We start from the raw sequence: 27,992 nt of genomic DNA on the forward strand, positions 1-27,992 counted from the left end.
CATAATGTGGAAATCCTCTTGAGCAATCACAGGCTACTAGACTGAAGTGAGTTCCTGTCTAGAAGTGCAAAATACCTGCACACACAGAACTATGTTGTAGTCAAGGAGATCTCCGAGGCTGCAGTAGCCCACAGGAACAGGAAGGATGGTTTTGCAAGAGGTGCTCCTAGGACAACAATGAACAGCTACTTTTGTCCTACAGCATCTGTGTTGGCTCCAGTCAGGGGACATGCTTGTTCCATGGTTGAGCACATGATGAGACTTACCAAAACGTGGCATGTTGCTTTCAAACACTCCTCCTGATGACTTGACAAAAAGGGTCACTATGAAAACCACAAGAAACTGCTTCATCATTGCTGCATAAAACTGCTTTATTCAGCATACTATTTTCTAATAAGTCATGCCCTGGGGAGCACTCACGCTGGGGCTCATGCTAATACCGAAGATAATAGAAAAGCCTGTTGCTACTGGGCAAACTGGGAACACAGAAGCATCTTCCGGGTAGAACTGCAGCTAGAGAATTAAGCTTCCCTCCATCAGTATTTAGGGCCCAGCCAGCTCTGGCAACGTGTCTGTTCTCATCACAGAATTGGACAAGCTGGAAATATGAAGCTCTCTTTTACTGCTGGTAGACTTTTAGTACAGATAATTAGTATTGTCTGGGGGTACCTACCCACCAAGAGGAAATGAACAAGCATATGGCTCTACCCTGCCTTCCTGAAACAACTCAGAATTGGCTGTCACCACTGCAAATTGTTTAAGGGAATGGATTTGTGCCTTCTTCCAAATGCTGCCTCAATCTGCTTACTAGTCAAGTAACCTTTGGAGAAAGCTATCTTCAGTCTCTCGTCATGGATTTCCAGATGTTACTCAGTTGCTCTGTTACTCAGAGTAATCTCATGTTACTCAATTGTCATGGGAATTTTGCAGCTCTCCTTCAGTACTGTATTGCCTGCAAATTTAAGCAGCAGGATACTAAATCCCTCTTTCAGATTGTTAAACACACTGGTCAAAATTTTCAGCAGTGCTTGTATGACTTGAGACATCCTCTCCCAACTGATCACCAGTGGGACACAAGCACTTTGGAAAATTTCATTTGATGGGAAATGTATCTGATGTCAGAGCCATCCCACCAGATATCTTCCCTCATTTAAAGAAGATGCAGTGCTATTTTTCTCTGCTATTTACTTGCTTAGCTGCCATATCACTTTATAAAGACCAGTTTAAGCTGATAAAAGACCAAACAATTTAGTGGAAACTAAACTATACCATCAAGAAGGGAGGAATTTCTGACACAAACTTTATTATATAAAGATCCTTTTCTGGCATTCTGCCCCATCTCCTTTCTCCCACCCCACGCACTCTTGCTGCTTGTTACACAAAATCCCATTACTCTGTTCAGCCATTTCCTTTCCATATTTGTCTCTATTTTATGCTGACAGGAACAAAAGAAAGAACAACTTCATTATAAGGATCTATTTGAAAGTCGGTATCTTGCTTGCTTCCCTGCATTTAGAATTGAGTCTTCTTGCCCTGGTTTCTCCCCTCCCAGTACATCAGAGGCATATTAATTCAGTTCTCTTAACATCTACAGACACAAAGCACTTGCAACAGGGGATATAGCAGTTAAGTTCTTACTCATGTCTTCAATTATTTTTACTGAATTACCTCCTCTTCTTTTAAAATTTGCAGTCTTGTTAAAAGTACATTTGAAAAAACCCACAAGTTTGCTACTAGCTATTTCCAAGTAATTAAATTCATTAATCCAAACAGGGAGCAAGGGAAATAAAACTACTTTCTCCTTCATGCCTTTTTCCCCTCCTCTTACTCCATAATAATTATAAATGCTCTTATCCCACTCAATGTTACGACCAGCACTTATTCATTCAATTTTTTGCTGCCCTTATCTTTCTCTTGCAAGCCTTAAAACAGTAATTGCCCTGAAATTGGAAAGAATGACAGAGGGTTCCCCCCCCCCCGAGTAAACTTAAAATTTGATCAGCCCCTCCGAAACCAGGCTGTTTGTTGTTTCCTGCATTCTTTAGCTCCCAGGTTTCTAGTTCCCAGCATTCAGATTTACAGTTTTACTTTTTCTCCAGCCTGCTTCCACCACAATACTGAATATTTAATTTCTATCGTCACTACCAGAAAAGATGTTTCAAAAAGAGGATGCAGAAACTCACACATCCCAAAACCAGCCACACAAAGATGCACAGTAGCTAATTTTAACTGCAAATTCAAAAGCTTGTGCAATTAGAGCTGGTTGCACAGCGAGTCAGTGACTAACTTCCCAAGGAGACAGCTGGCAGATTTGCATAGCTGCCTGCCGATGCATTTGCAGAAACAGAAAAAAGGAGGGGACAAGGCAGAGTGACCATAGCGACTTGCGGCTCTGCCACCCTGTGCTTTCTGTTCAGCTCACCTGAGGTACAGGGCACCTAAAAGCTCCACCTTTGCTCAGTGCAGGTTCAATTGACCATCTAATGTTCAGGACACTATCCTTGCTGAAGTTTATACACACGTGTGATCTACAGAAATAAGCAGATTAGAACAGGCCTGGAGATTGGTAGAGTTAGAAGTACGCTGAGTAAGCACGCAGACCTTGTCAGCAACTACCACACTCCTGGAAGGCCTTCCACAGTTCTGTTTTCACACAGAGAAGTTAAATGCCTCCCTTCCTCAGCACACCAAGTACCCTGGCGCCGTGTTTACAGAGGAAACTGCACTTCTGCTCCTCCTTGATGCCCTGAGGGACAACTTATCTATGGCCCAGGCCTGCCATCTCTCTCAGCAAGAGCTATGCAGTTCTTCCAGCCGGTCTCCAGCTGTTTGTCCCTGTGCAGGAGTCTCCAGCTGTTTGTCCCTGTGCAGGAGTCTCCAGCTGTTTGTCCCTGTGCAGGAGTCGTGACTCACCGCAGGAGTCCTGGCTCATGGCTGCTCCCAGCAGCGCCCAGAGCAAGGGGCAGCCACGACTCAAGCCAGCACTGCTTTGCAAAACCACTTGGTGAACTGTGCCCTACGTGAACATGCAAGAGAAGTCCTTAAGGGCACACGCAAAGATTAAGGTCTGTGAACGCTTCAACCTACCCATGTAATAACGTCTCTTCAAAACACACCTTTTCCTTCTTATTCAACAGTTCAATACACACAGCACTAGCAAAACTGCTCAGGACAAGGCTCCAGGCAATCACCAGCATTTTCTGCTATGTGCCCTCCAACCGTGCTCACACAGTCAAGCCAATGGGCTCTTATTAGTAGCTGACCCATAGCGTCCAAAATTTTAGGGCACGTGCCTGCTTGAAGAGGTTGCACAAAGTACTCTTGCCTCTCTCTGGTAGGCAAACAAGACAATTCCCTTTGTTCTCTTGCCCCAGGGACCAGAAGACCAACTTGCCTGGCCTGGCCCGTCATTTCTACAACTAATGGAACTGAAGAGGAGACAGCAACCATGGGGATTTGCCACTAGAGCCCAGCGTATGTAGGGACTTAACGTGAGTTTCCAGCACAAGCAACGTCAGAAAGGGAAAGTGAACTTAGTGAAAAACCAAGATCAACTGAATATTGGTCCGAGGTGAGGGTAATGCAACAGAGTTGCAAGAGTCAGGAGTTAAGTTTCACTAGAGGAATTTTTGTTTTTAAACAAGACCTTATAAAAATACAATCGTTTTCCCAAGGAACCGCCCTGAAATCCTGTGCCTGGGCACAGAAAGTGGTTTTTGGTACCACAAGAGGTGTGGAAGGCAGACAATGAATAGGATGCATGTGCTGCCCATTTCCTTTGTTTGAAATACATGAGACAAACTAGTATAATTACCTTAACTTCTTCCTGTAAGCATGACTTCAGGATACTTCTCTAGCATACAATTGCGATCCCAACACAGACCCTTTAATTTAACTTTTCCATTAGGGAGTTCTCAGACTGTCACTCCAAATCAGCAAGAAAGAATGCTATCAGTGACAACTTCACATCTACCAGCCCACATTTAGGCCAATAAACAACCAGCTTCTTCACAACAGCAACAACCCACTTTAACATGGTGTAACCACCTTCACCAACCCTTCAGGATCCACATGCAGGGTAAAAAAACAAAGCAAAGATAGCCAGAAAGCAGCTTTTCAAGTAACAGCCAAAATATCCTCCCCTCAGAACGTGGGGGCTGTGGTAATCCCCTTTTTGAAATGCTAATGTCATTACAACCATAGCACCAGAAGACAAGCTGTGGGGCCTGGGTGACAGAGCCTCTGCTGTGCCCTTACACAGATGATTTAAGCTGGGCCTTTTGTAACTCTCCTCCCCAAAGCTCCCTGCCCGGCATCATGCTTGACAGGAGCTGCAGCTGCCGGCCGACCCTCCCGAGGAGCAGGGGTGGAAAGATCAAGCTGATGAATTCATGCGTGCAGGATGGGGGCCCGGGGCACAGCAGCCGCACGCCGTAGCCTTGTGTTCTCCAAACACGCACGCAAGGACAAAGATGGGCTCGGGGAAGACTTGAAAAAAGGCAAAGCAAAAGGCCCCCAGCTGCTCTCTTGCTACTGCTACACAATAGCACAACAGTAAAAATCGTTACAGCTGGTCACTAGACTTCGCACAACAGATATTGGTATAGGACAGCACGGCTCAAAGAAACTAATCAACATAAATACATCTATCCTCGCAAGCCCAGGAACCAGCTCAGCCTCGGGGAGGAATCCCTCCCATGGAGAAAGCTACTCCAAAGGGATGGAGAGCAGTCAACTTCCCTGCAAAAGCAACTGGAACTAGTTGCTGTGGGGAGATCGGAGACCAGACCAGGCACCCCAAGTTTCATCCTGCCACCATGCAATATGTAACAACTGACAGATGGTTACCAGAGGGCTTTCTAGTTTTGTTTTCAATTTAGTGTTCAGTTTTCATTGCCTCCAATACCAGCCAGGGAATCACCAGGGAAAACCAACTTCAAGTAATGATTCTGTTTTAAATACTACAGGATTTGCCGCAAAAAAAGCGTTTCCTACAACTTACCATTTCCTACTATCTCCCGGAGAGCCTCCCACTACAGGACAAAAGGGAAACCATCACCACAATGGCCGAGAAGTAAATCAAGCGAAGTTTCACACCAGGTGAAACACAGGCTGACTGGAAAAGCAAGCTACAGACTGAAACAACATTTACCATTCACAAACACTACTGCATTTACAGCAATTCCCACTTCATTATGAGACTGGGTGAAGCTACTCTAATACCACAGAAATAATGCATAAGAGCTCCAAATCTCTCTGCTGGAAAAGAAACAGGAACTATTTCACCTTGAAAGTTCAGTCATCCCACTGCTGCTTAGGTGTTTGAACTCCTACTTAGAGAGAAGTATCTGCATTTAATGAAGAGGCCAGCCTCTATTGCCACAGAAAGAAGAGAGGTGACAGACCACTCTGGAAAGGGAGATGTGTTTGGTTTTGTTTGTGCAGGGTGCACACTGGCAAGCAGCTTTGAAATGCTGCTACCAAACCCAAATAATTTTTAAATGAAAACCACAAAAGCTTCAGTTCTGCAGGCACCCTCCCTTGGTGCTACCAACTAACCAATGTCAGGAGAAAAATTTCCTCCATTTAAAGCAACTAATTAAGTTAAGAGTTCAGGGAATGGAAACAGACTTAGTGATAGATGCTTCCCTGCTGTCAGAGGATGCAGAACAGACATTAATTTTCATCTTCTCAAATCGCTCCATGGCACCTGACGCAGCCAAGTGTGAAATACTCCTGACCTGTCTCAGACAAGCATCAGGTGGCCAGAGGTATGCAGTAAAATAGTTAAGTCTTTGCTCACCCTGACTGTAGTCAGAGAATGAATCTTCTCACAACACCCCTAATTAGCAGCTTCCACCGGTCTCCCTTAGTTTTACTGACAGCAAGAATCAAGGATACTAAAAGCAGCCCTACCTGTGTACTGGATGACAGGCTGCCACCTCCCCTTTCCCCCATGCAGTCATACCACTGCCCACACAAGGACTCAACTCTTACATGGGATCAGCTCATGACTGGAAAGAGCTGGTTAAAGTGGGACCAAACATGACCAAGGCAACACTGACAGGAAAAATAAAGTTAAGAAAAAAAAAAGAAACAGTGCTCTGAAAAGGTGCTCCAGCCCTGAGGAGTCTCCACAGCTGGAGGCACGTGCCAAAAGGCAGTCAGTTCTCCAGGGCGCTAAGAGGAGGCAGAACTTCTCACAGGGGCTAACCTCTTCCAGCACAGCACCCACACTGCACTTCAAGTGTGTTCGCCCACCAGAGGCATCACCTTACGCCAGCAGACAGTGATCTGGCCACCACTGCATGTACTTCCTCTCCCACATAGCAGAAGTGCACTAACAGCGCCTAACTGCCAGCCTTGTGATCTGCCTCAGACCAAACTTGCCAACTATTCGTTTCACTATCACTTCAGTGACACAAAATTGAACAAGGATCCTGTACCAACAGAGAGCTCAGCTCTCCCATCAGTGTACATCTCCCCCAACTATTCCAAAAGTCTAGCTTACTAAATGCCATGGAGGAAACAGCCACCATCAAAGCACAAACTGTCAACTTAAAGATAACACTTCAGTGTCTGAGAAGTAAATGCAAATAAAGAGATTCAAAGTTGGAAGGCCCGAAGGTTAAAATTATGCTAGCTCAAGGCCATCATAGTTCTACGTCACAGCAAGACTCACTTCTGCTTTGGGCTACTGGCAATAACGTTTGCAACAAGACTAGCTCATTGGGAAAGACAAAAAAGTGGAGGACTAAAAGAATACAATTGGAAAAACAAACTTGCTATCTTCATGGATTTCACTAAGACTTGTGCTCAAAGGCAAACTCATCGCAGCTTGTGACTATGTTCAGATTTTTCAGCTTACATATTAAAAGTGAGTAATTTCCTCAGTTGAGAGAAAAGTGACAGCTGAACCTAAACACTCAAATGATAAAGCCTTTATCTTTTCTTAGTATCTTATAACCTAAGTCAATTACACCCAAGAAAGTGTTTACAATGAAGCCTGAAGGTTGTTCTCCAGGAGCATTCAAAGGCTACTTTTGCTAGGGAAAGCAAAACCAGCGACAGAACAGAAGTACTAGCTTCAGGATAATACACAGCATTACAGTTATGGTCCTTTGTCTGTGCTAAAGAGAAGTAAAAATGTGCTGCAGCATAACACATGGCTCAGCATAACTCTGACAGTACTGGTCCTTTTCAAGAAGCATGTCAGTGGGCCTAAAACTTCAACTACTGGATATGGGTTACACTGCAGGTGCATCGCCAGGATTCTGAGTTTCAAAGTTAGCTGCTCTGAAGGTAGGGGTGGAATGGGCCAGAGGAAACAACATTAAAAACCCATGTTTCTCCCCTCCCAGCCAGGAGCAAATCAACAGCTGTGGGTTTTGTATGACACACCAGAAGCACGTTCCTAAAGGCCTCTGCAGCATCAGGTAAGTCTCCTGGAGATAAATCTCCAGGATGCTGGTGATCCAGAATAGAGAGGCAGCACTAGAAGTCCCTAACCTACTCTGATATAACTTCATTCCACATATACAGTGACACACAGACCCCACCTGGAAAGCATCACCATCAGCAGGGAGTGATACCTTGGTGTTGACAAGGATCCAGGGTCTAGCAGCTTTAATAAGTTTATCTTGTTTACAGGAAGGGTTCCTCTACAGTGGGTGTAGCAGCCAAAAAAGTGCAGGATGGGGGAGAAAAGCAAAGCAGCTTTTAACTATAAAACTGAACATAAACTAAGACAAGCAGAACTTTCTGAGAAAGTAATGGATATTCCTCCAAACATGGCAGCAACTTCCACTTGAAGTTCCTCCCTATGTTGTTTCACACACAGTTGCTATATGGTCTTTCGCAGCTGTTCTCCTCCCCAGATGCCCAACCATGATGTTATAGCACTTGTAGGCAGACACGGCCAGTGCTCCAGTAACTGGCATCTTCACCCTGCTCTGCTCCTGCCTTGAGGAGATTCCTGCCTTGAAGCTTCAGTCCCTGGAGGGCGCACACACTTTGTAACTTTCAAGTTCTTAAACTCTGTCAGTGTCTCATTAGTCAGTCCTGTTGCATATAGAAAAGCCTGAAAAGCCTGATGTTGTAAAGGCATATCCTGCATCCTCCTGCATTAAGACACTCTTAGCTAACCATTAAAAAAAATAAACACACACACATATATATTTCTACCAGAGTCCTCCTTCCCAAGGCCATACTGTTCTCAATCATTCTAATCTGCTTGCATAACTAAAACACTACCTTCTTTCAGGACTTACACTACTTAACCACCAAGCCTCTAATTGGCTTTTTAAACCACCAGGATCTTTTTCACAACTCCACCTGTGGAAAACTTCACTTCCGTGTTTTGCTGCACTCCTCTGTCCCCCTCCTCTCCTTCCTAGGATCTTATTCTCCCCTGATCCTCATTCGCCTTCAAGCTATTTCACCCCCCTTCTACAAAACTCCATTCGTTTCTAGTCCTTTTCTATGCCTGAAGAGTCTCCAGATAGCTCAATTTCCTTCAAAATATTCTAGTTCTACCTAAAACAGAAAAACTTCACCTGTTGTCTCAGCAGCTGACATCTCTGCTGAAAAAGCAGCAGAAAAAAAATGCAAAGTTGCCTAAACAACAAAATCCGTAAGATCACAAAACAGTTTTATTCTCTGATGCATAGTTTTATGGGTGTCTAAGGGTATGTCTGACATGTAACTCATTACACACCATGTTAGTCTTTTTCTCAGGACATAGAAAATGTCCCTTCAAGCCAGAAAAGCAGCCACCTCTGCCTTTCTAGTTATGACTCTGCATGTGTCAGGCCTACCATGTTTCTTCCCTGTCTGTGGGTTGAAAACTCAAGACAACGTCCTCCAGAGGTGCTTATCTCACTCTGCAGCAAGGCAACATTTTTCAAATCAGACATGCTTCTCCCTTTACTGACAAAGTAAAAGATACATCTCAAAAGCAGCAGCAATGTTTCTTTCTGCTCTCAAACAAGAAAGATTTTCTCCATTGAATTAAGATGACTGGCTAGACCTAAAATGCTGAGCCCGCAGGATTTAAAGAGGTTCTTTTGTTATCCTACTGTTCAATTCTTTGGCTTCTGCTTCCCCTGAAATGCTTCTTACCACACCAAGCAGACAAATACACTTATCCATGCATTCACGGCATTGGCCCTATAGAGAAGGAACACAGGAGGCATTTCCATCCAGCACCAGCCAGGCCAAGGTACCCAAGCAGTGAGAGAGCATCCCCACAACCTCTTGAGATTAGGCAGTGTTCTCAGCACAGGAACTCCAAAAGTTCCCCTCCCCCTTCCATAATAAAAGGATGACTGTACTAGGCTGGGCCAAAAAGCTCATTTTATTCTTCAACAGCTTAGCAACAAGCCCCCTCTAGCCCAATCCACCTAGTACATTCTATAAACTCATCTAAGCAGCCCCATACCTAAGGGGTTACTTCAAATCCTTTCAACAACATCTGGAAGCAAGCTCGAGTCCTCCAATACAACACTTTGCAAAAGCAGAGCCTCAGGGGAATTCCTGCTTACAGACGAAGACAAACACTCCCCAGAGGTTTCACTCATTAAAAGGAAAACGTTTTTTTTAGATGCAGATCAGTGCACACAGATAAGGAGGTACAACCTCTTGGGACAATGTCATAATCTTATCACTGGGTTCCAGTTACTCTCATGAAGGTACAAGCATTTTTGAGCTTGCTGTTCAAGTGCCTTCAGTGCCCTACCTTCACTCTTGACTAAGCAATTTGTTACCAGCAGTGTTTTAGCAATCCTCATCTAGACACAGATTGCTGGGTTTAAACACAGGGCCTTGACAGATTCAGCCACAAAAGCTGAAGAGTCAACAGTCTACAGCTACCCACCTTGCCCTACCACTTGTTTCCCCCTTATCACCCATGTAAGCATGCTGAGGACATGTCTCCTCCACAGCTTTACATACCACACACCAGCTATTCCAGCAGTATTTGCAGCAAGAGCCCAGGCTGAAGTGTGCCACAGTTCCAGAGCAAATTTACTTCTTGTTCTGCCATCCCCGCTGCAGAGTCAGTAATAGCTGGCAGCATAAACAGGAGGTGCTAACTGCTTGTGCTGCCACAGTTAAACATAAGGGCTGGAGAAGCAATGGCGGACGTGGGTTGCACAGATGAAAACTGTTCAACATATCCTAAAAACATAACGCCTCAGCTGCAATGGTAACCAGTTTAGGACTCAAAAGGGACAGAAGCAGCAAAAGGAATTGTCAAACGGCACAAGGTGATAGCAAGCAAACTTTCTTCTGTCCCACTGTTGGGACTTTTTCCATGAGACTAGGAACGAACCCAAACTCTTCCCAAATGACTGGCTCAAGCAGATAAAGAGGAAGGGCTCAGTGATAGAAGGCAGATGCATAAGAAAATAGACAAGTCTGTATTTTCAACCTAGTGGGCAGCAGTCATCAAGGGACACGAAGATGGTGATGAGTCAGAACCTGGACTGAAGTTCACGAATACTTTCTCTTGAAGAACAAACCATGCCATATAGTGCCCCTCCTGCTTCCCTCTACAATGAAGCTCCTAGCAGTTTCCATCTTTCTCATTCTAGCCCAAGAAGCTAAGGCGAGTTGGAGCAGACAATTCTTGAGTTATTTCCTAAAGCAGCTTATTTTCCTGCTAGCAACCATGGCCAAGAATTGAAGGCCCCTTAATACAAGGTGCATGCGATAGCAGTCTTGCCAGGAGTAAAATTCAGGCATTGAATAGAAATCCAGGATTCAGAGGATTCCATCAGCTCTTCTCCCACCTCCCACTCTATGAAGACCAAAATCTGGTAGGTGATAAAATTCCCCTCCCACACCTTTAAATACTTAATTATGAATCCATTTCCCTCAGACTCTGTTCCTGTATTCCTTATTTTTTTTTGGAGGAGAGGGAAAAGCTCAGACTAAGATCAAATTTCACAGTTCAACAAAGATTTACACAAAATTTTATATATTACAGAACAGATACAGAAGCCAAATATGCTTCCCAATTCCTCCCGAAGTTACATACATCCATAACATGCACACAGGAAAGATTTTAGACTTTTTCTGAGCACAGGAAGTGAAAAAGTAGGAGTATCCAATGGAATATATCCAGAGTCATGCTCTGTGATGAGATGTTCACCTTTCTTGATTAAAGGAAAAGTTTTTTTGCCTCAGCTCGCCCTCCCTGTCCTCTCTGGCAGCCTCTCAAAACTGTTACAAGCAGCATCCCTCTGTGTTTTAATGAAATATTTATCCTGTTTGTTTTTTCTTGAGTCATTTGAAGTTAAATGCTATAGAAGGCACAGGGATCCCTTCAAGCACAGTGAAATGTACAAAGTTGATCTCCCTCTCTCAAACTGAGGGCAGTCATCTTTCCCAAATACAAGGGGCAAAAATGGAAATGGGGTATAGAGATGGATCTCAGCCTATCCAACAAAAGTATAATGGGAATCCTAGCTCATGGCCACTTATATTAAACAGTACAACATCACACTAATTTCTCATAGTACAGCAGTGAATATAAGTCTACTCACGTGCAGGTCCTTTGGATTTGCTGAGCCAACCTAGGACACAAAAAAGGAAAATTCAGGATTACTATTATGCTTGCTTTAATTCATCCTTCAACCATTAGAACTGGTTAAAACTGAACAAGTTGCATGGCTTCTTGAGATCCCTATTACTCCCTTCAAGCCAGCTGCTTAAATAGCACTGCCTGGATCAGTGTAGTAACAGTGTGAATATTATTATTTGAATAGTCTAATTCTGGCCCTGTCTGCATCTGCTTCCTAGCCACACCTTTGTGGCCTGGCCATTATTCTGCAGCTCCTCACCATGCTCTTCTGTACCACTCTGCTCTTACTAAGCTCTCCAAAGGGACTGGAAAGAGGAATTGCACCTGAAACTGCTCCCCCTTCTCTCCAAGGAGAACTATACACTTCTTTGGACTGACCCTGTAATTTCTCCAAACCCACACTCACATGAAGCATGCAGGTTACAATCAAGATCCTCTATTCATGCACAACACCTCCCCACATTTCTGTCTGGCCATCCAGTGTTATAGTGTCCTTGTTTTCATGACCATTGAGTTCATCCCTAGCTGTATAAACGCCTTCCTTTCAGCTGAGTAATTAGAGACAAAAGAAACCTCTGCTTTGCAGAGATTCCCAAAGAATAGGAACAAGTCTGAATCTGCTCAATGACTGGAGTGCGCTCTAACAAGCTGTTCTATGCAATGCAAACAAATACCAGCGGTATCCAAGAGCTTCTGTGCAGAATAACCTTGGCACTGAAAAGACCTTAGAATGGCAAGCAGCAGATTGGCTGCATTTGCGTCAGAGACAACACACAGGAATGAAGTCGTTTCAGTTTATTCAAGCTCAATTTATCACTTTAACAGCAATCCTAAAAATTAAAGAGCTAGCTTTATAGCATTTCACATGTGATCAGTCAACAAAAATCAGGCTGTGTCTAAATCTAAATGGACTTAGATTCACCAAGCGTGCATTATTATTAATTTTTAAAGGTTAATATTTAAACTCTCTCCTTTATGGGTATTGATATTTGGTTAATTCAGGATGTTTAGTACTTTTACCAACACCTTTACTTACATTTCCCAGGACCAGGTGATGCTATTATCAGTAATGAAAGGCCCAACCTACATTTTGATAGGTTTCTGACAGAGCTGGTTATGAATCCAAGAGAGATTACACCATTTGGAACACAAATGACAGGAAGCTTTTAGAGTATTTTAGAGATTACATGTTAAAATTTAATGAACAACTTATTCTGATCCACTGATTCTAAAAATAGTCTGGCCAGACAGGAGGACCATTGTGAATGAGATATAAACACAAGGCCTTTGAGAGCTTGGGAATAACCTTAAGGACCAGAGATGGGAGGGACAAAAAAAAAATTTAAAAAAAAAAATCACAGCAATAAAAAAAGAATGGAGAAGGGTTATGTGTAGAAAAGCAGACAAAATGCTTGTTATTGGTCCTCTCCAACCCTTCAAAAATTCCCCATTTCTATCTACTAAGCACCCCAGCTCTTAGCTACATTCCAGATGAACCCTCAAAGAAAACAGAAGAGACAGACGAAGAACTAAGCTTCAGCATTTCAGGTCCTTGCTTTCCAAGTCTCCTTGCCTGCTCATTCCTTCATTATTTCCCCCAACTAATCTTGGAGAACTTGCCAGACAGGGAAGAAAGGCACAACAGTGATAAAGCTCAAAAAATATTTCTGAACAGCACTGAAGTTTCCATAAATCCTCCTCTTCTGACATAGCTTCATTGCTTGCCCGTCAGCAAATGCTGCATTTATTTTGTGTTAAAATATGTGCAGCGGTTATTTTTATATTCATTGATATCTTCCTGCAAAAAGGGAGCAGTTTCCCCAAATTCTGCAGTGTGCTTAGTGACTAAGCAACGTATCATACCCATCTCATGACACTCCAGGATATTTGAATAGATTGTTTGAGACAGTGCTGAAGATTTTTCTTAAAAATCCTTGCATAAATAAAATCAATTTATTACCAGAGGACAGACCAGATGCTTGCTGCCTGGAAATAAGTCTGCCCTCTGCATTAACCACGTGGCAAAGAGAACACATTCCTGCCCGGAACATGAATATATCTTTAAGCCTCCTGGAACTCAAGCAATAGAATTTCTTAACAGCAAAAATTATTGCAATACAATATACATCATATGGTTTTAAACATATGAATCACAAGCTCTGCTTTCTCACTCAGAGCTGAGCCAGTCATTGTCTCCATGCTCGTCTGTCTTTTTATGAGAACATTCTTCAGCTTTTGTAGCAATTGTGAGCATGTCACATTGGCCCCTCATTCAAGATAAGCATTACTGCCAAGAGATTTAATACAATCTTTTGCTTCATGTTAATGTTGCTTTGCTCTGCCTGCTCTGAATGATTTTGCTATGTAAAGTAATAAAGTGAGGATGGTGGGGTGGTTGGGGGACAAAACTGAGGGAAAGATGATTTTCCAAGCACCTCGCCAGCATTCTTTGTTTCTCCATCTGGCTCTCTGCTTCTCGGCTGACTTGCTCATTAATGTTACTCATGGCTGGCGTGCTGCTGCAGGTGCAGCTCTCCGGGACCATGACACACCACTGAGCACCCCCATCCCTCCCAGCAATTGGCAGCTGGGTTGCTACCTCCCAGTCTCAGAAAACCTGTACATGGAAGGGCTCCTCAGCAAGCCCTTCCCCTCCCCCTGGATTTTTTCCCCGGCATGTCTTGTCCTCTGCTATGATCTTGGGCTCCCATCCGCATGCACTCACTTTCTCACTTCCCGTGCAGGAAATGGTTCGTGCCTAGCCACTATAATCCTATTTAACTGATCATCTGCCTTGACCAGTTTACCACAGCTGGTTTCAGGTCCTGAAGCTAAAGGAACACAGAAAGGGAAACAATGCAGAACCACTCTCAGGTCTTCTGACATGCTTAACTAGTGCTTTTGTTAGTGTGACTGGATGCCTTAAAAAATGATACTAAAAAGGCTTGCCAGTATTGTGGCTGCCTTTCCCCATCCAGCAGCTCCGTGCAGCAGGAGGCATTTGCATACTGATTACAGATTCAGTTGAAGGTGCTGCAGTGTGTAATGGGAGTTTCAGACAGGGATGGTGCACTCCAGCCCCAGGCTGGGAGGCATATCTGACAGGCATACATCTGAAATGAGGCAGTGACATTATCACCAATAACAGCAAGACTGAAAAAACAAGGATAGACCAGATCCAAAGAGACCTTGTCCCTTTCCCACTCTCACTATCTGTTCTTGCCAATTTGTCACTCTTTCATGTGTGTTCCCCCCACCCCTCATTACCTACAAAGCCAAAATCAGGCCAGGAAGACATACAAGTCTGGGATATCTGATTTCAGCAGCCTCTCCCTTCCAACTTGAAGAGCCAGAAATACTAAAAGGAGATCAACTCCTCCTCCAGCAGTTTCCAGCACCAGCAGACTTTTCCCATACAGGATCACCTTGGCTTTGAGACCATCTAGCAACTAACATTTATTCTGCTCTACCACACAGAGGCCCATTCAAGCTTCACTGATGCTGAGGAGTGTTGGTCATAGGACATTTTCAGGTGCCATGATACGTCAAATAAATAGGACTTTTTAGAGTTATGCCGAGAACCGAGGTTTTGTTTTCAAAGGCAAGCCATTGTTCTACATTGCAACAGCTGCTGAAGTCAAATCTAAATGCCTTTTTGGGACTAACCTCCTTCAAAGTTCTGCGCAAGAGCACACAAAGTTATTCCTTCCAACCCATGCCACTTATGATCAGGCAACTCTCTACAGACAAAGACTACATCATGGCTGGTCTGAGAGAAAAGACATATTTCAGGGTATACTGGGTAAAACAAGCACATACTTCGCATCATGTACCACCTTGTGACTATCCAGTATATTTTCTTCTTCCAGTCATTTCTAAAAGGCAGATCCTCTCATCTCTGCTGAGATTTTACATATCATCCCATTGCACTGCTATTTACATTATTCACAACACTTGTCCATCAGATAAACATCAATAAGTTAGAAAGGGGAGAGGGAAAAACTCAAGCTGCAAAGAGGATCTAATAGAGGGGTGCAGTTAGCGGGTGCTGAGGTGTCAGAAGATAGCACACAAGGGAACACTGAACAGATTCATCAGCTGTACAAAGAGCTGAAGACAGTCTGTGCTTCCAAAACTACTTCACATGAGCAGCTGCTACAGGGCATACAGATAAGAGTGTCTACATGAGAATCTCACTCAACCAAAACGTGGTCCATGCTCTTGAGACAGTCCAAGTGCCCGCAGTTAAAGTTGCCCAGTAAAGTGCCCGAGTGCCCCAGTAAAGGAGAGAATGGAGGGGGGAAAAGCTAGGGGAATCAAAACAACAGGGTAAAGGACGAGCACTTATTTACCAATATGCAAGACTTGTTCACTGCCCTCTGCTTAACAAGCAGCGATGGAATTTTTCCTGTGAGTGCCGAAAGATGTGTACAAATGCATCAACCATCACCAGCTTCTCCATAAAAATATAAGGCCACCTCCATACTTATACATCTCCCCCTCCCTGCAGCATATGCAAAGGTTTCACTTACCTGTGGCCTGTGCTTCCAAAATAAAGGTACCAAAGATAACTAGCAGAAGAAATAACCCATGGCTAGTCAAGGCAAGAGACGATCCTGTGTTGCTCTTTGGTGCTACCATTCCATGGCACATCTTTTACACACCAAAGTTTCTTTTTAAAAAATTCCCCGAAATATCTGGTTGATCAGGAGCACCTCCGTCTACAAAAACAAAGACAAAGAAAGAAACAGTAAGTGTTGAGCCAAACACCTACAGCATCTGGAGAGGGGAGGAAAAGGGGAAATTCAGAAACAAACAAGAGCGACCTTTGATATGTTCTAGCATTTAGGAATCTTACCAAATATTTCACAGTTCACAAGGTAACAGGAGCAGAAAAGGCAATCTTCCGCATAGGAAATACTAAAAGGAGGTGCATTATAGAGAGACCAGAACTTTCTACTCACCCTCTAATATTTCAGGTGTGAAGACTGCCTAGCTTACAATTAATTTTAGCTTTTCCTTTCAAGACAACCCCAGAGGACATAGCATCTGGAGAATTTGTTTCAAAATAACTTCGAGAGACAGCCTTCCTACACCCCCACCACCTTTCAGAAGGTCTCCAAGACACAGCAGACTGTACTAGACAGCTAGGATAAATAAATCAAATGCTTCTCCAGCCACCTGGAGAGGCACAGCAAACCTGACAACCAGCCAGCAGGCAGGCAAACAAACACTTATGAGGAGGAATGTAAACCAGCTTGCAAACCTCAGGTATAATGTTCTAACAGTACAGAGCATAGCAATTAAAATTGCAGGATGTGACACTGCTCATACCTGAGGACTGAGGGATTCAGCCATAGCCTATCAGGCACTGTCACAGCAAAAACAGACTCGTACACAAACACACAAGGCACAGTTGGGACATCAAGAAAGCACAAAGTTGAACCCCGATTTTTAATGAAGGAAAAAGACCCAGTAGAATACATGTCCCACCAACCTAGTATGGTTTTAGCCTGCAAAACCTCCAATGGTAACTTTGGACCTGGATGAATAACAATGTCATGCATAACTTCAATGCTCATGAAAGAAAGCTGGGACAAAAGATCTGTGTGTACTGGTTTTACAAAGGAGGAAGGAGAAAACTGGGATAAAGACAACTGGGTGAGTGATGGATTAAAAAAAAAAACCCCACAACCCCTCCCCCCCCCAAACAACAAAAAAACCAAACAAAAACCCCAAAACCAAACACAAACAAAAAACTCCCCAAAAACAACAACAACAAAATCACATTTCAACACTTCTATCATGCTATTCCTTACACAAACACCTAAAGCTCTCAGGGAAAAAAAAATTGCAGAAATTAATGTTTCTTTACACTTGACAACAGGAATACTTTTAATTTTGAGGGAAACCCCATTCAGCCACAGCTTCTTCAGTTAAATGGATATTCATACTGAAGGGGGACTTTTTTTTTGCTTTCCCATAGAAATTCAAAACTGCTGGATAACTCCAAACAAATCTGAGAGGTGCAAAGGTGGGTATCATACTCTTTTGTACTCTGTCAGAACAGATGGGAGACCTGGGTTAGTGCTCCTACTACTAGGGAAGGCAATATGACTTTCAGATCCTTAAGTACTTCTGAGATGAAGTCAACACACCAGCACTGACCAGAGAAACACATAACTCAGCCAAACAGCCAAAACTCACATTTCCAATTACACAGGCAAAAAAGAAGCTGTATTATGGGAGGGAACATGTAGATTTGTCATTAAACCTGGAAGTCATCCTACTGAAAAGAGGGTTTCCTTAGTTCCATGTCACTACTTTGCTCATATTTACTTCACAAAAGGGCTATCTTTAAAATTTGGATCCTTCACGTCAATTAGTCTCTACCAAAGAAGAATTCTTTGTCTGCATACACCCCCGCCTTGAAATGTCATTTCAAGATGACATTTAAACTGCCATGTGGCAAGTCTGGAGCTGATGCTACAATAAACTCTGTGTCTGCCCCTTTTGTTTCTTGCTTCATTTGGAGGGGGAGGAAGAGAAGTGAAGCTATCCCACTCTATGCCTGTAGCGCAGCCTGTAGATTTCTCATGTCTTCCACAGACAAGGAGCCAATGCTTTGTTCACCAAACTCCTACCATGCAGAAAGGAGTAAGGATGCTGCCACTCACCTGATAGAATTCCTTCAGCAACAATTAGACCATGGAATGAAAAAATACTCCTCTCTGAAGAAAGCCAAGCCAGCTAGTCTGTACATCTGCCCCCTCCTCTCAAGTCAGATCTCCCGCATGGATTTTAAGTTCATATTTAATGGAAGAGGCCAGCATCTGGCCTATACTCCAGGCCAACAGCTGACTGCTTTCTTCTAAGAGTCACTGCTCTACACCAAATTACAGCTCTGACAAAGCAATACACTATCTTCAGCAAATGGCCCTTCTGATTAGATCAAAACAGGTCTGTCCTCACCATTCCAATTTAATGAAGCCTCCTTAGTATAACAAACTCTGCAAGTCTTGCCAACGTATCTTTTAAAGGTGGCCTTCCCTGCCCTTGGAACAGTGCGTGCTGGATGACATATCAGCGGCCAGAAGGAGAGGTAGAGAAGAGGGCATGCAATTATCACAGAATTTGCTGAGCCGCCTGAGGTGTGCTACCTTGCCCAGAGCTATTTTCCTCTCCCAGAGATCACACGTGGAAGCCAGCAGTCCAATTCTGGTCTCTGAACAACCACCAAGTTAGAGATATGTAAAACAAAAATATCTTCTGGGGGAATCAATTATTGCTTATTCTCAATTCACTAATAGATTGCTCCAAAGCACAGTGCTGTTTCTCTCCTTTCTTCTAGTCAGGCACAGTTCCCCCATCTCTTTTCAGCTACCAAGTCACTTGAGTCCCAGGTTAACAGGGATCCTGTCTGTCAGAGGCACAGGGCTGCCCCACAAGGAATGTTGTAAATTGCTGCTGCTATGCCTACAGCAACATCCCAGTAAGCTGATTTAGTTCAGTGTGGGATTTGAAGGAGATACAAAGGCAGCAAAACCATTTAGTAGAAGATAACATCGATAAAACAGATTTGTTAGGAGACAATGGGCACAGTATCCCCTGTGAGGATCCTCCCTCCGGCTTCAAAGTTAAAAAACTTGTTCCCAGCCTTTACTTTTCCTTGGCAAAATTAGAAGATAAAGAGATTCTGGCTAGATAGGACGGTATCCTTTCTTCCCAGGGGGGAGCTGGTGGTTGGGAAGCTATTTAGACAGACATCCAATCCTCTGAAAGTTGACTATTGTTTTAGCACATTCCTTATACCTACAGCTCAGGGGGAAGCAGCTTTCATAACTCTTCAGGCCCCCACCTCCAGAAATTAACTGGAGTGCATTGTAGAGCACACACATTTGTCAGAGACATACTCTCAGGGAAATAGCTTAACAATTCATTGGTTCACATGAATCAAAGCAATTCCCTGTTTACACATAGCATTAAGGAACAGGCTGGTTTCTTTAATGGATCCTAGAAACAATGAGGCAGAAGCCACCAGTAGCACGAATATATGGAGCAAGGACACTTCAGACCCATCTCACATGCCACAGCCTAGGCTGAAGGGTTATGGGAGGATTAAGTTTAAACAGAGATGTTTTCAAAGGTAATATTTACTATAGCCAGCAGTTCCCGTAAATACAGTAAGGAGGGGAGAGAAGATTCTTCTCTGTTAACAGTATGTCAGTCAACAGAGGGGTTTTGTGTTTTTTTTTTTGTTTTTTGTTTTTTGTTTTTTGCTTTCTTTTTAATGTGCACTTTGAAAGACACCTACTAAATACAGATAAGAAAATAAACTGTCCTCTATGGCCACAAAGTCAATAGCCACACACCCTCTCAGGGAATGCTATGAACAAGGGAAAAAGTACTCATTGCTCCCAGGTTACAGCTATCCCTGGCTTCCTTTTCTTGAAGTCTTGTCATCAAGCAACCTTCCCAGTGATGCTTCAGCATTGGTCCCCCTCGCTGCATGGTCAGCCCTGCTCGCACAACAAGCAGTAGTTCTCTTCTATGTGAACTCCCTGAAGCAGGCATCAGCTTCCACTGAAACCACGCAGGCCAGACTTTCTGCTCACTTTTAAACCACAATCAACCATTTCCAAAGATGATGCACTTGCATAGGGCAGGAGCTTTTTCTAAGCTAAACTGTTTGGGGACCTCTGCCATTTATCTTCTAGACCTTCACAAGCTGCCAACTCATATCCCTTGATCCAAGATCCCTTTGTAAGCATACGTACATTTTCCCAGGGTTATGACTAATTTTCTGATTTTTCCCCATTTCGTCACAGCAGGACTCCTAGGTTCCCATGAAAAAGTGTTCTTTGGAAGGTCAGGACTTGAAAAAGAACCAGATTCATGTAGTTCTGGTGCACCAAGGACTTGGGATGTCAGGGGGGTGGACGGGACAGTGAGGCTCTCCAGTTACTCAAGATGCCTGGCACAGCTATGCCCTGTGTCACCATTGCTGGAAAACTGGTCTTCAACATGGATTCACCACAGTTTGTTTAGGGAAGTGTTCAGTATGTTTGGAATGCTACTGGCTTGCTTTTAAATAGCATACTTGAAACTTGCCAAAATAAATTAGTTATCCTCATGCACATCAGAAATCTCTATTTTATCCACATAGCTTCTCTCTCACATAATAATAATCAGAAATTGTTTGCTATCTCTTGAATGCACACAGCAAAGATCTTGGCAGCGTGATGAGTGATGGGTGTGCACAGCATACCTTTTGAAAGGCTAAGCACAAGGATTGTTCTTGCCTCATGGTCACGCTGCAGGTGGAACCTAATGTGAGCAGTGTAGTTCAGAGAATTTAACCTTCACCCTTAGTTACTGGTTTTGCTGTATCCTTATTTTGTCTGCTTTCAATGAGCAGTCAAGCTTTAGAACAAAAAAAGTCATCCTCTTAGCTGCTTAATAAGAAAAATCACAGAAAAATCAAGTCCAAGTGCCAGCAGAGGAAAGAAATGCCTAATTCTACTTACTTTCTGTAGCTAAACCAGCTTAATTGAAAGCTTTTAGAAACAGAATTGTATTTTTAACATTCTGGGATAACTCCACAGTTCAATTAAACTGTTCAGTTAAACTAGACACAAAGAAAAAAACAAAGCATTCAGAGTTACCTGCAGGCAGTTTAGAAAATCTTAATCATCTGACTTTTCAGCACAGCCCACTCTCAATTATCCAGGATAATTGGAAAAGGTGGAAGAGGAAGAGAGGAAATAAGAAAAACCAAACAACCCATGTAACACTGCCCACACGCGCAGCATAACCAGATGATTTAGGACAGGTGTGTTTGGTAGCTTCATTTTACACCTTCATTTTTGCATTATAAAAAGGCAGATTTCTGCATAGCACAGGCACAGCATAAAGCAGAGGGCTGAACTGCACACATTCCCTGCTACAGAGTGGAATAACTAGGGCAGACTGAGCAGCTTATTCCGGACACTGGAATCAGCGCATATCCTCCTGCAAAACCAAGACCTGATTGCAACCTGTAGTGGGACCTGAAATGTTGGGTTTCCTCTCTCATTTCACAATTGTGCCACAGGGTTTGGCCTATGACCTGCAAATTCAGCAGTTTCTTTCACATATATATCTTGTTTTAGCTTTCACCTCCTCTCTCTCATGAAGGTTTCTAACACACCAGCGCAATATTTGGTGATACAGAACTCCCATTTTCAAGAGGGAACATTAGAGTTTGCTCAGAAAGAAGCTTGCTGGACAGGCTGAATTCTGACATTCCATTTTAATCTCTGATAAGCAGCATGTGCCTAACTCTCCACAGCCCCACTAAGGCACACTTAAGCTTTAAGCCAGGAAACTGGATTTTTCACTACTGGATAACCAGTCCCTTACAACTGGGAAAGTCACATCAACATTCCTACCCCAAGTGACTAAACCTGCAAGATTCATTAATTTGCATAACTTATTCCCCAGCCTCCTCCCCTCTATCCTTCCGATCATAGTCTAAAGACCTGTTTGCATCTAGATCATGCTTTTGCACCCCTCCCTTGCTTGCCTCCTTATCTCACTTGACGTTCCTCAAGAAGTCATCCTGAGGTTAGCCAAGCATACTCTTCTGTGGGCTAAAGGCAAGGACCACTTCCTTCCTCCATCTATTTCCCCTCCATGCTAGCAGTTGGGTGCAAGCCTTTGTATATTAGCTTCTTCCCTGCTGCAGCCCAAAGAGGAATGCACAGCAGGCTCAAAGATATTCCTGAGTGGGCCAAACAAGCTGCATCTCCAACAGTCCCCATAGAGGTCAGGAACAAGGAAGGAACAGACTTTTCAAGGTGTGCAAAGAAGAGGTGCAGGGTTGCCAAGGGGGGAAAAGGGGTGGTATTCAGTACCCTTCACTGTCCATTGCATGATGGAAACTCTGAAGTCAGTTGTGGGTTAACCCCAAATGGTTTACCATTCCTCAGCCCAGTGTGATGCACAGGGCAATTTTTAAGCATAACAAGGACCCCAACACACTGCTGCTGCTGCCCAGGACACCTTGCTTGCCAGCTTCCTCTGTTCCTAATTATCCAGCCAATGAAAATGAACAAGAAGAGAGGCCTAGAGCCTCTAAGAAACACTTGTGGACATTCAAGAAACACCAGAAAGACGACAACACCTCAGATCCCAACCCCTCACCCCCAACAATTTTCTATGCAGTATCCCCTTGAGAACCACAAGACATATGTGGGCCTTTTGAAGACATTTTGTATGGAGTATGAATTCACTGGGCATAAGCCAAGTAAGTGAGGGGCTCCTGGATCCCTCAAGGAAAACCAGAGCAAGCATATTTTCACTGCATACTTTAAAAGTCCATTGCTACATCATCGTCAGTCATAGTTCACAGATTTGCATCTCCTACAGTCTAAACTGCCATCCTTTTGCATGGTATGTTAAAGATTTAAGAACCAACCAACCAGCCACACTGGTCTTCTGAATAAATCTGTGCACTGCAGCAGTAAATTCCATCTTCCCAAGACGACATCAGAGTAGGCCTCCAAAAAATTTATTTCACTTCAGGACTGACCGCATCAGACACCCAACTGCAGAGGACAGACTGTTAGCAAGGTACTCTGATACACCAACATGTAGTCACATTGTTTCACATCATAACCTTTAAGCCATAAAATGTTTTCTGTTCAATCGACTAGCTTTCCCACCCTGTAAGAGGGCACCACAGCAGAGCTTGCTCTAGGACCTGGTTTTCATTCCTGTAGATATCACTCTCACACTTTTAGAAACAGAGTCAGAGACAAATTGTTAGATACAGTCTCAGTCTTGTGAAGACCCTTCCTCATTTCCAAGTACTGTGGTTGTCATGCCAGGTCTGACACAGTAACAGAAGATTAGAATTTTATGACTGGGGGGGGATCATCCAATTTTCCTTGCCTTGGTAAGTTGAAGAGAAAGCCCTAGATATCATTAGCTCCCCAAATTTTAAGAAGTTTCCTTGAAAGTCACAGAATTTCACTGGAAACTTTTTCTGTTTTACTTGGGAGGAGGAAGATAACAGATCAAAATCCGATTTATCCTTCCAAATAAGGAAGAAGCAGCTAGTTACAGGCAGGCTGTGAATTTCCAGGCACCAGTAGGAAGGAAAGGCAGACCTGCGGAGGGACCGGGTGGCGAGTTAGAGTAATGCACACAACTCCAATGTATGGCAGATTTCTGTGCTATTACAAAAATGCTTATAGCAATGGGGTCACATCACCAGTGAATGAAGAGAAACCAGTTATTAAAAAAGTACTGGATCTGCTTTAAGGGATTTTCTGTTTTGTTTTGTTTTAAGCATACTAGCATCTGTGCAATCTATGGGAGAAAGTAGAGACTGGGGTATAGTGGAGAATACATCTTACACACAATCTTTCCCAGCTTTGGGGCTTTCTGGGGCTTGTTTGTTTGTTTTTTAAATATGTCTTTATTTGGAAAAGCATTCCCTTTGGAAACTATTGTTTCAGCATTTTTCCCCTGCCGCACTGCATCAGAAAGGCTAGGTTTCATACTTTCAGCCTTAATCAGTACAACAGCACATTTACAGAGGACCATATGCACAAAATGTTCCAGAACGCTTTCCAAAAATAATAAGTCCTAAAAAAGAAAACTCACAGTAAACTGAAATGGCTTCAGGGAAGGAGAATAAAGAAAAGCTGTGCAAAGGCAGAACCTCTTGAAACCACATACAAGCTTGAAATGCTACTCTGGCTAAGAACAGGGTTCTTGAAGCAGCACTGGATTGGTAAAGTCACTTGTATATCCAGGATGCTTTTCTCATTTATGCAGCTGTGTTAATCTGTTTCAGGGAATGCACCACAAGGCCCATGTACAGTAAAGGCTTATTTTATAATCCCTCACTAGTAGAATGTGCTTCCCCCCATCCTTACCACTTGTGCATTCATTTCGACTGATGTGGCTAAAAACATCAGTCTGCTATACACACAGCTGCAATACCACCAGGCAGCACAGCCATTTGAAGAGGACACCCATTTGGGACATCTTTTTCCTATCAAAGCCCTCTATATATAAACTTCAGTGAACCAGTCTGACATTTAGATAAGGAACTATACTAGAAGACGGAGGCAGTCTTACATTTATTCCTAAAAGCACAGCTGTGAGACACAACTCAAGTTTAGAAGCTGCCATCCCAGATATGAAAACATCCACTCACCCACTTCCAAGGGACGATGACAATTGCTGTGCAGTGCTTATTATTTGTATCACGGTTTATATATAAAAGTTCTCCACAATAGACATGTAATATCAGAACCTTCCAGGCTAACAAATCCTTGATGTTTGGATGTCTGTCAGCACAAAAGTCTTTTCAAAGATAAACACACACAAAAACTCTGAGAAATAAGACTGCCCCTTAAGTCCTCTGAAAATTTCATCTTCCAACAGCCTAGTATTATTGACCAAACTGAGAAAGTTAAAAAGCACAGTTTCAAATTCTGGTTCTGACTTTAAGACTGCATTTGCGATTCTAACACAGCAGACAACTACTTCAGTAGATCTCAGTAAGGGGTGGGGGGGTGGGGAGAAGGCCTTCAAAAGGTCTCAGGACCATGGCTCAGCTTTGTATCTATTAGCTCATACTTTCCCTTTTCTTTTTAAGTAGCAACAAAGTCACAGGATGTTTCCTATTGCTTTTCCTATTTAGGATGCACTGTGCTAATGTCAGATGCACGTGTATTGCCACAAACCCTCACTGTGGCAGAGACCGATCACAGTGGCATTGGGTACGTTTCACTCCAGAGCCCAGCCACATCACTCTTGCCACCGTACAACTGAAAAAGGAAAATACAAATTTTGCGTCACCATTCAAACCCCTTGCAACTAAAACTGTAGGACGACTAGCGCACCGCCTGCACACAGACCTGCTCCCGTGAGGCCATGGTCGAGAGCAGCTGCAGAAGGTGGCCCGGGCAGTCTCCCCAGCTGGGCACCCTCACCAGCAGCAGGCACACCAACATCTACCCCAATACTCGACCTAAGGCTTGCAGACTCCAGGCAAGGTGCCATAAATTAATATCAAAAGTCAATACTCAAGGGCTGAGAGAAGAGGGGGTGGGAAATAAGAGTCCTAACAGCTTCCTTTCTCTTAAATCATTCTTGCAATTCCCAGCTCACAGAAAGCACATATCACTATGCAGAAGACCCCCCCAGTCTTTTATCTCTAACTAGCTTCCCTCAACAGGCTATGCTTAATTTGATTTTCTAAGAAGGGATCAGTTGTAATTACATTCTGATTTGAGCAGCACAAGCTAGGAGCATCAAGCCAGAGAGGCACACCAAGAAGGATCACTGCTCATTACGTATCATCGGGGGACATACACACACACCACGAGGAGACGAAGCGCTCCAAGCAGAATGCCCAGGACAGGTGCCTTTCTAATAGGGTGGCAAACTGGCTTCCTGAGACCTACAACCACCATTCAAAGGCTGTGCATTAAAGATTTCCACCATTAAATTGGGGTGGGAGAGAAGCATGCCAGAAAGAAGAGTAGAAAACTAAGAATCTGCAGAATAAAACCTGTCATAAATAAAACCTGTAATTTGCATCTCAATGGAAGGTCAATTTGAAGCTTCAACTTCTCCCTCACTTGACTCAGTGACATTTACACTTTACAAAGCATGGCTATTAGTGAAAAAAATATTTTTAAAAAAAATCTATATGGACACTGTTTGCTGGAACTAGGACAGCCCAGAAGTGGGACCCAGGATGCTCTGACCTGCAGCAGGAGGAGGAACACACACACAGCCTCCTGCACCCATTCCACAGCACCCACCCTGCAAGTGTCACAGGGATCACCATTCCTCAGGTCCCCGAGAAGGGGCCTCTGCCCAGCTGCTACCAAACAGAAACTCAAAGAAAATGTTAAGCAAAGGGTCTTGAGGCAGCTGAGGAGCACTGCCTGGTAGTAACTGTTCATTCAGCAGCTCTCAGCACCTTGTTTATATAGCAGCAATGGTTCCTCAGCCTTTAGTGACCCATAGTCTACTCCGCCCCGTGTACATCAGCACTGCCCCTTTGCAGAGCCAGCTGGGGTTGAGGCCTGTCCCTCCACTATCTGACCACTCACTCACAGGCTTGCACTGCTACCTTGGCTGAAGGATGACTCCTTGCTCCTGGTGACTAGACATCCCCACACTGCTGCTCCCACGCCCACTTTGCAGCTAACCGTCCCCTCCACAATGCTGATGCAACTTTCAGGAGCTTGTTGGGGAAACTGGGTCTTTGCACTGGCACAGGTCTGGGGCCAGTGGAAGCAACAGTGGGAGAGAGGTAAGAAACTCCCACCTCAGCTTTGCTGCCGAAGCCTATAGTATGTGGAACCACTCTCTCTGACTTAAGCGAGCAGCCTGTACAACATGCTGGGCCAAGTAATTGCACAGGCTTCTTGCTCCTAAAACCAGCTCCATTTTCAGTCCACATTAAAGTGTGGCAGAAATAATTTATTATGCATAAAGATGCTCTAGGTCTAAACCCTCCCCCTAAATCAGGGCTCCAAGCATCCTGGTTTCCATGCAGATTAAAAGCCAGAAAAAGCTGGGTGAGAGTGCTCCACGATAGCCAAAGGCAACACTGGCTTGTCTAGTTAGAGGAAGTCAAATAAAATCAAAGCCAAAAGAGGGGAGAAAGTTGTACAAGGCAGGACAGCAAGAATCAACAACTTGCTCTGGTAGTAAATTTTACAGTTTCGTGCAACCATGAGAAAGGCTATGAAGTGCTGCTGCATGCAGGCAAGAATCACACACGTGCCAATGCGAGGTCAGAAGAAGATACACCCAAAAGTTAGATGATACAGGTAATTTAACCTTCTGCCTCACACCTTGGCTTTTTCAGTAGACCACCCAGGACTGCAAAAGCATAGCTAGGCTTTGTCCAGTCTGCCTCAAAACTCCAGGGAAAACCTTCCCAAAGATCAGATTCCCTCCCAATACTCACATGTGCAAAGATAAACCCTGGATAAAGCCATAGGCAATGCCTCTTTACCACTGGGACCAGAAGCTAGCAGTGAAGCATCCTGCCAGTGACCTGGGCAGCTGCCTCCCTGAAAGCAATACGTACCGCCTGCTATCCCTCAGCCAAGCACACCGCTCCTGGGTGCTGCCTCCCTCCTGGCCCTAGTCATAGTCCTACATCCCCCCTTAATGGGCCAGCTACCAGGCAAGCTTCTGTGAAAGACAAGCAAGAAGAGGAAGAGAGTATAGAGTCTTCACTGGATTTCTGCATTTTGTTACTTCTCCAGCGTGCTTATATTCAATGTCAACAGGCCGGGCACATGAACATAAAGGATACCACACATGCTGCCCCAGACGCCTCTTCCCCACACTCCTCTTGCACACACACGACTAAGAAGTGAAA

General features: G+C 43.8%; 1 protein-coding gene across 5 annotated transcripts in view; it reads right to left on the bottom strand.

The window, feature by feature from the left end:
* The window catches only part of SUSD6 (sushi domain containing 6), a 95,882-nt gene that overhangs the window by 39,124 nt on the left and 28,766 nt on the right, over positions 1-27,992 (bottom strand). For all 5 annotated transcript variants that reach the window (XM_072863890.1, XM_072863885.1, XM_072863887.1 and 2 more), the window contains exons 3-4: positions 16,117-16,305; positions 11,547-11,576 (exon numbers count right to left, since the gene is read on the bottom strand). In XM_072863890.1, coding sequence (XP_072719991.1) covers positions 11,547-11,576; positions 16,117-16,237 — 151 coding nt within the window. In that variant the 5' untranslated portion in view covers positions 16,238-16,305. The remainder of the gene's footprint in view (positions 1-11,546; positions 11,577-16,116; positions 16,306-27,992) is intronic.

The sequence above is a fragment of the Ciconia boyciana genome, chromosome 6 (assembly GCF_034638445.1).
Source record: "Ciconia boyciana chromosome 6, ASM3463844v1, whole genome shotgun sequence".
In the NCBI taxonomy this organism is placed as follows: domain Eukaryota; kingdom Metazoa; phylum Chordata; class Aves; order Ciconiiformes; family Ciconiidae; genus Ciconia; species Ciconia boyciana.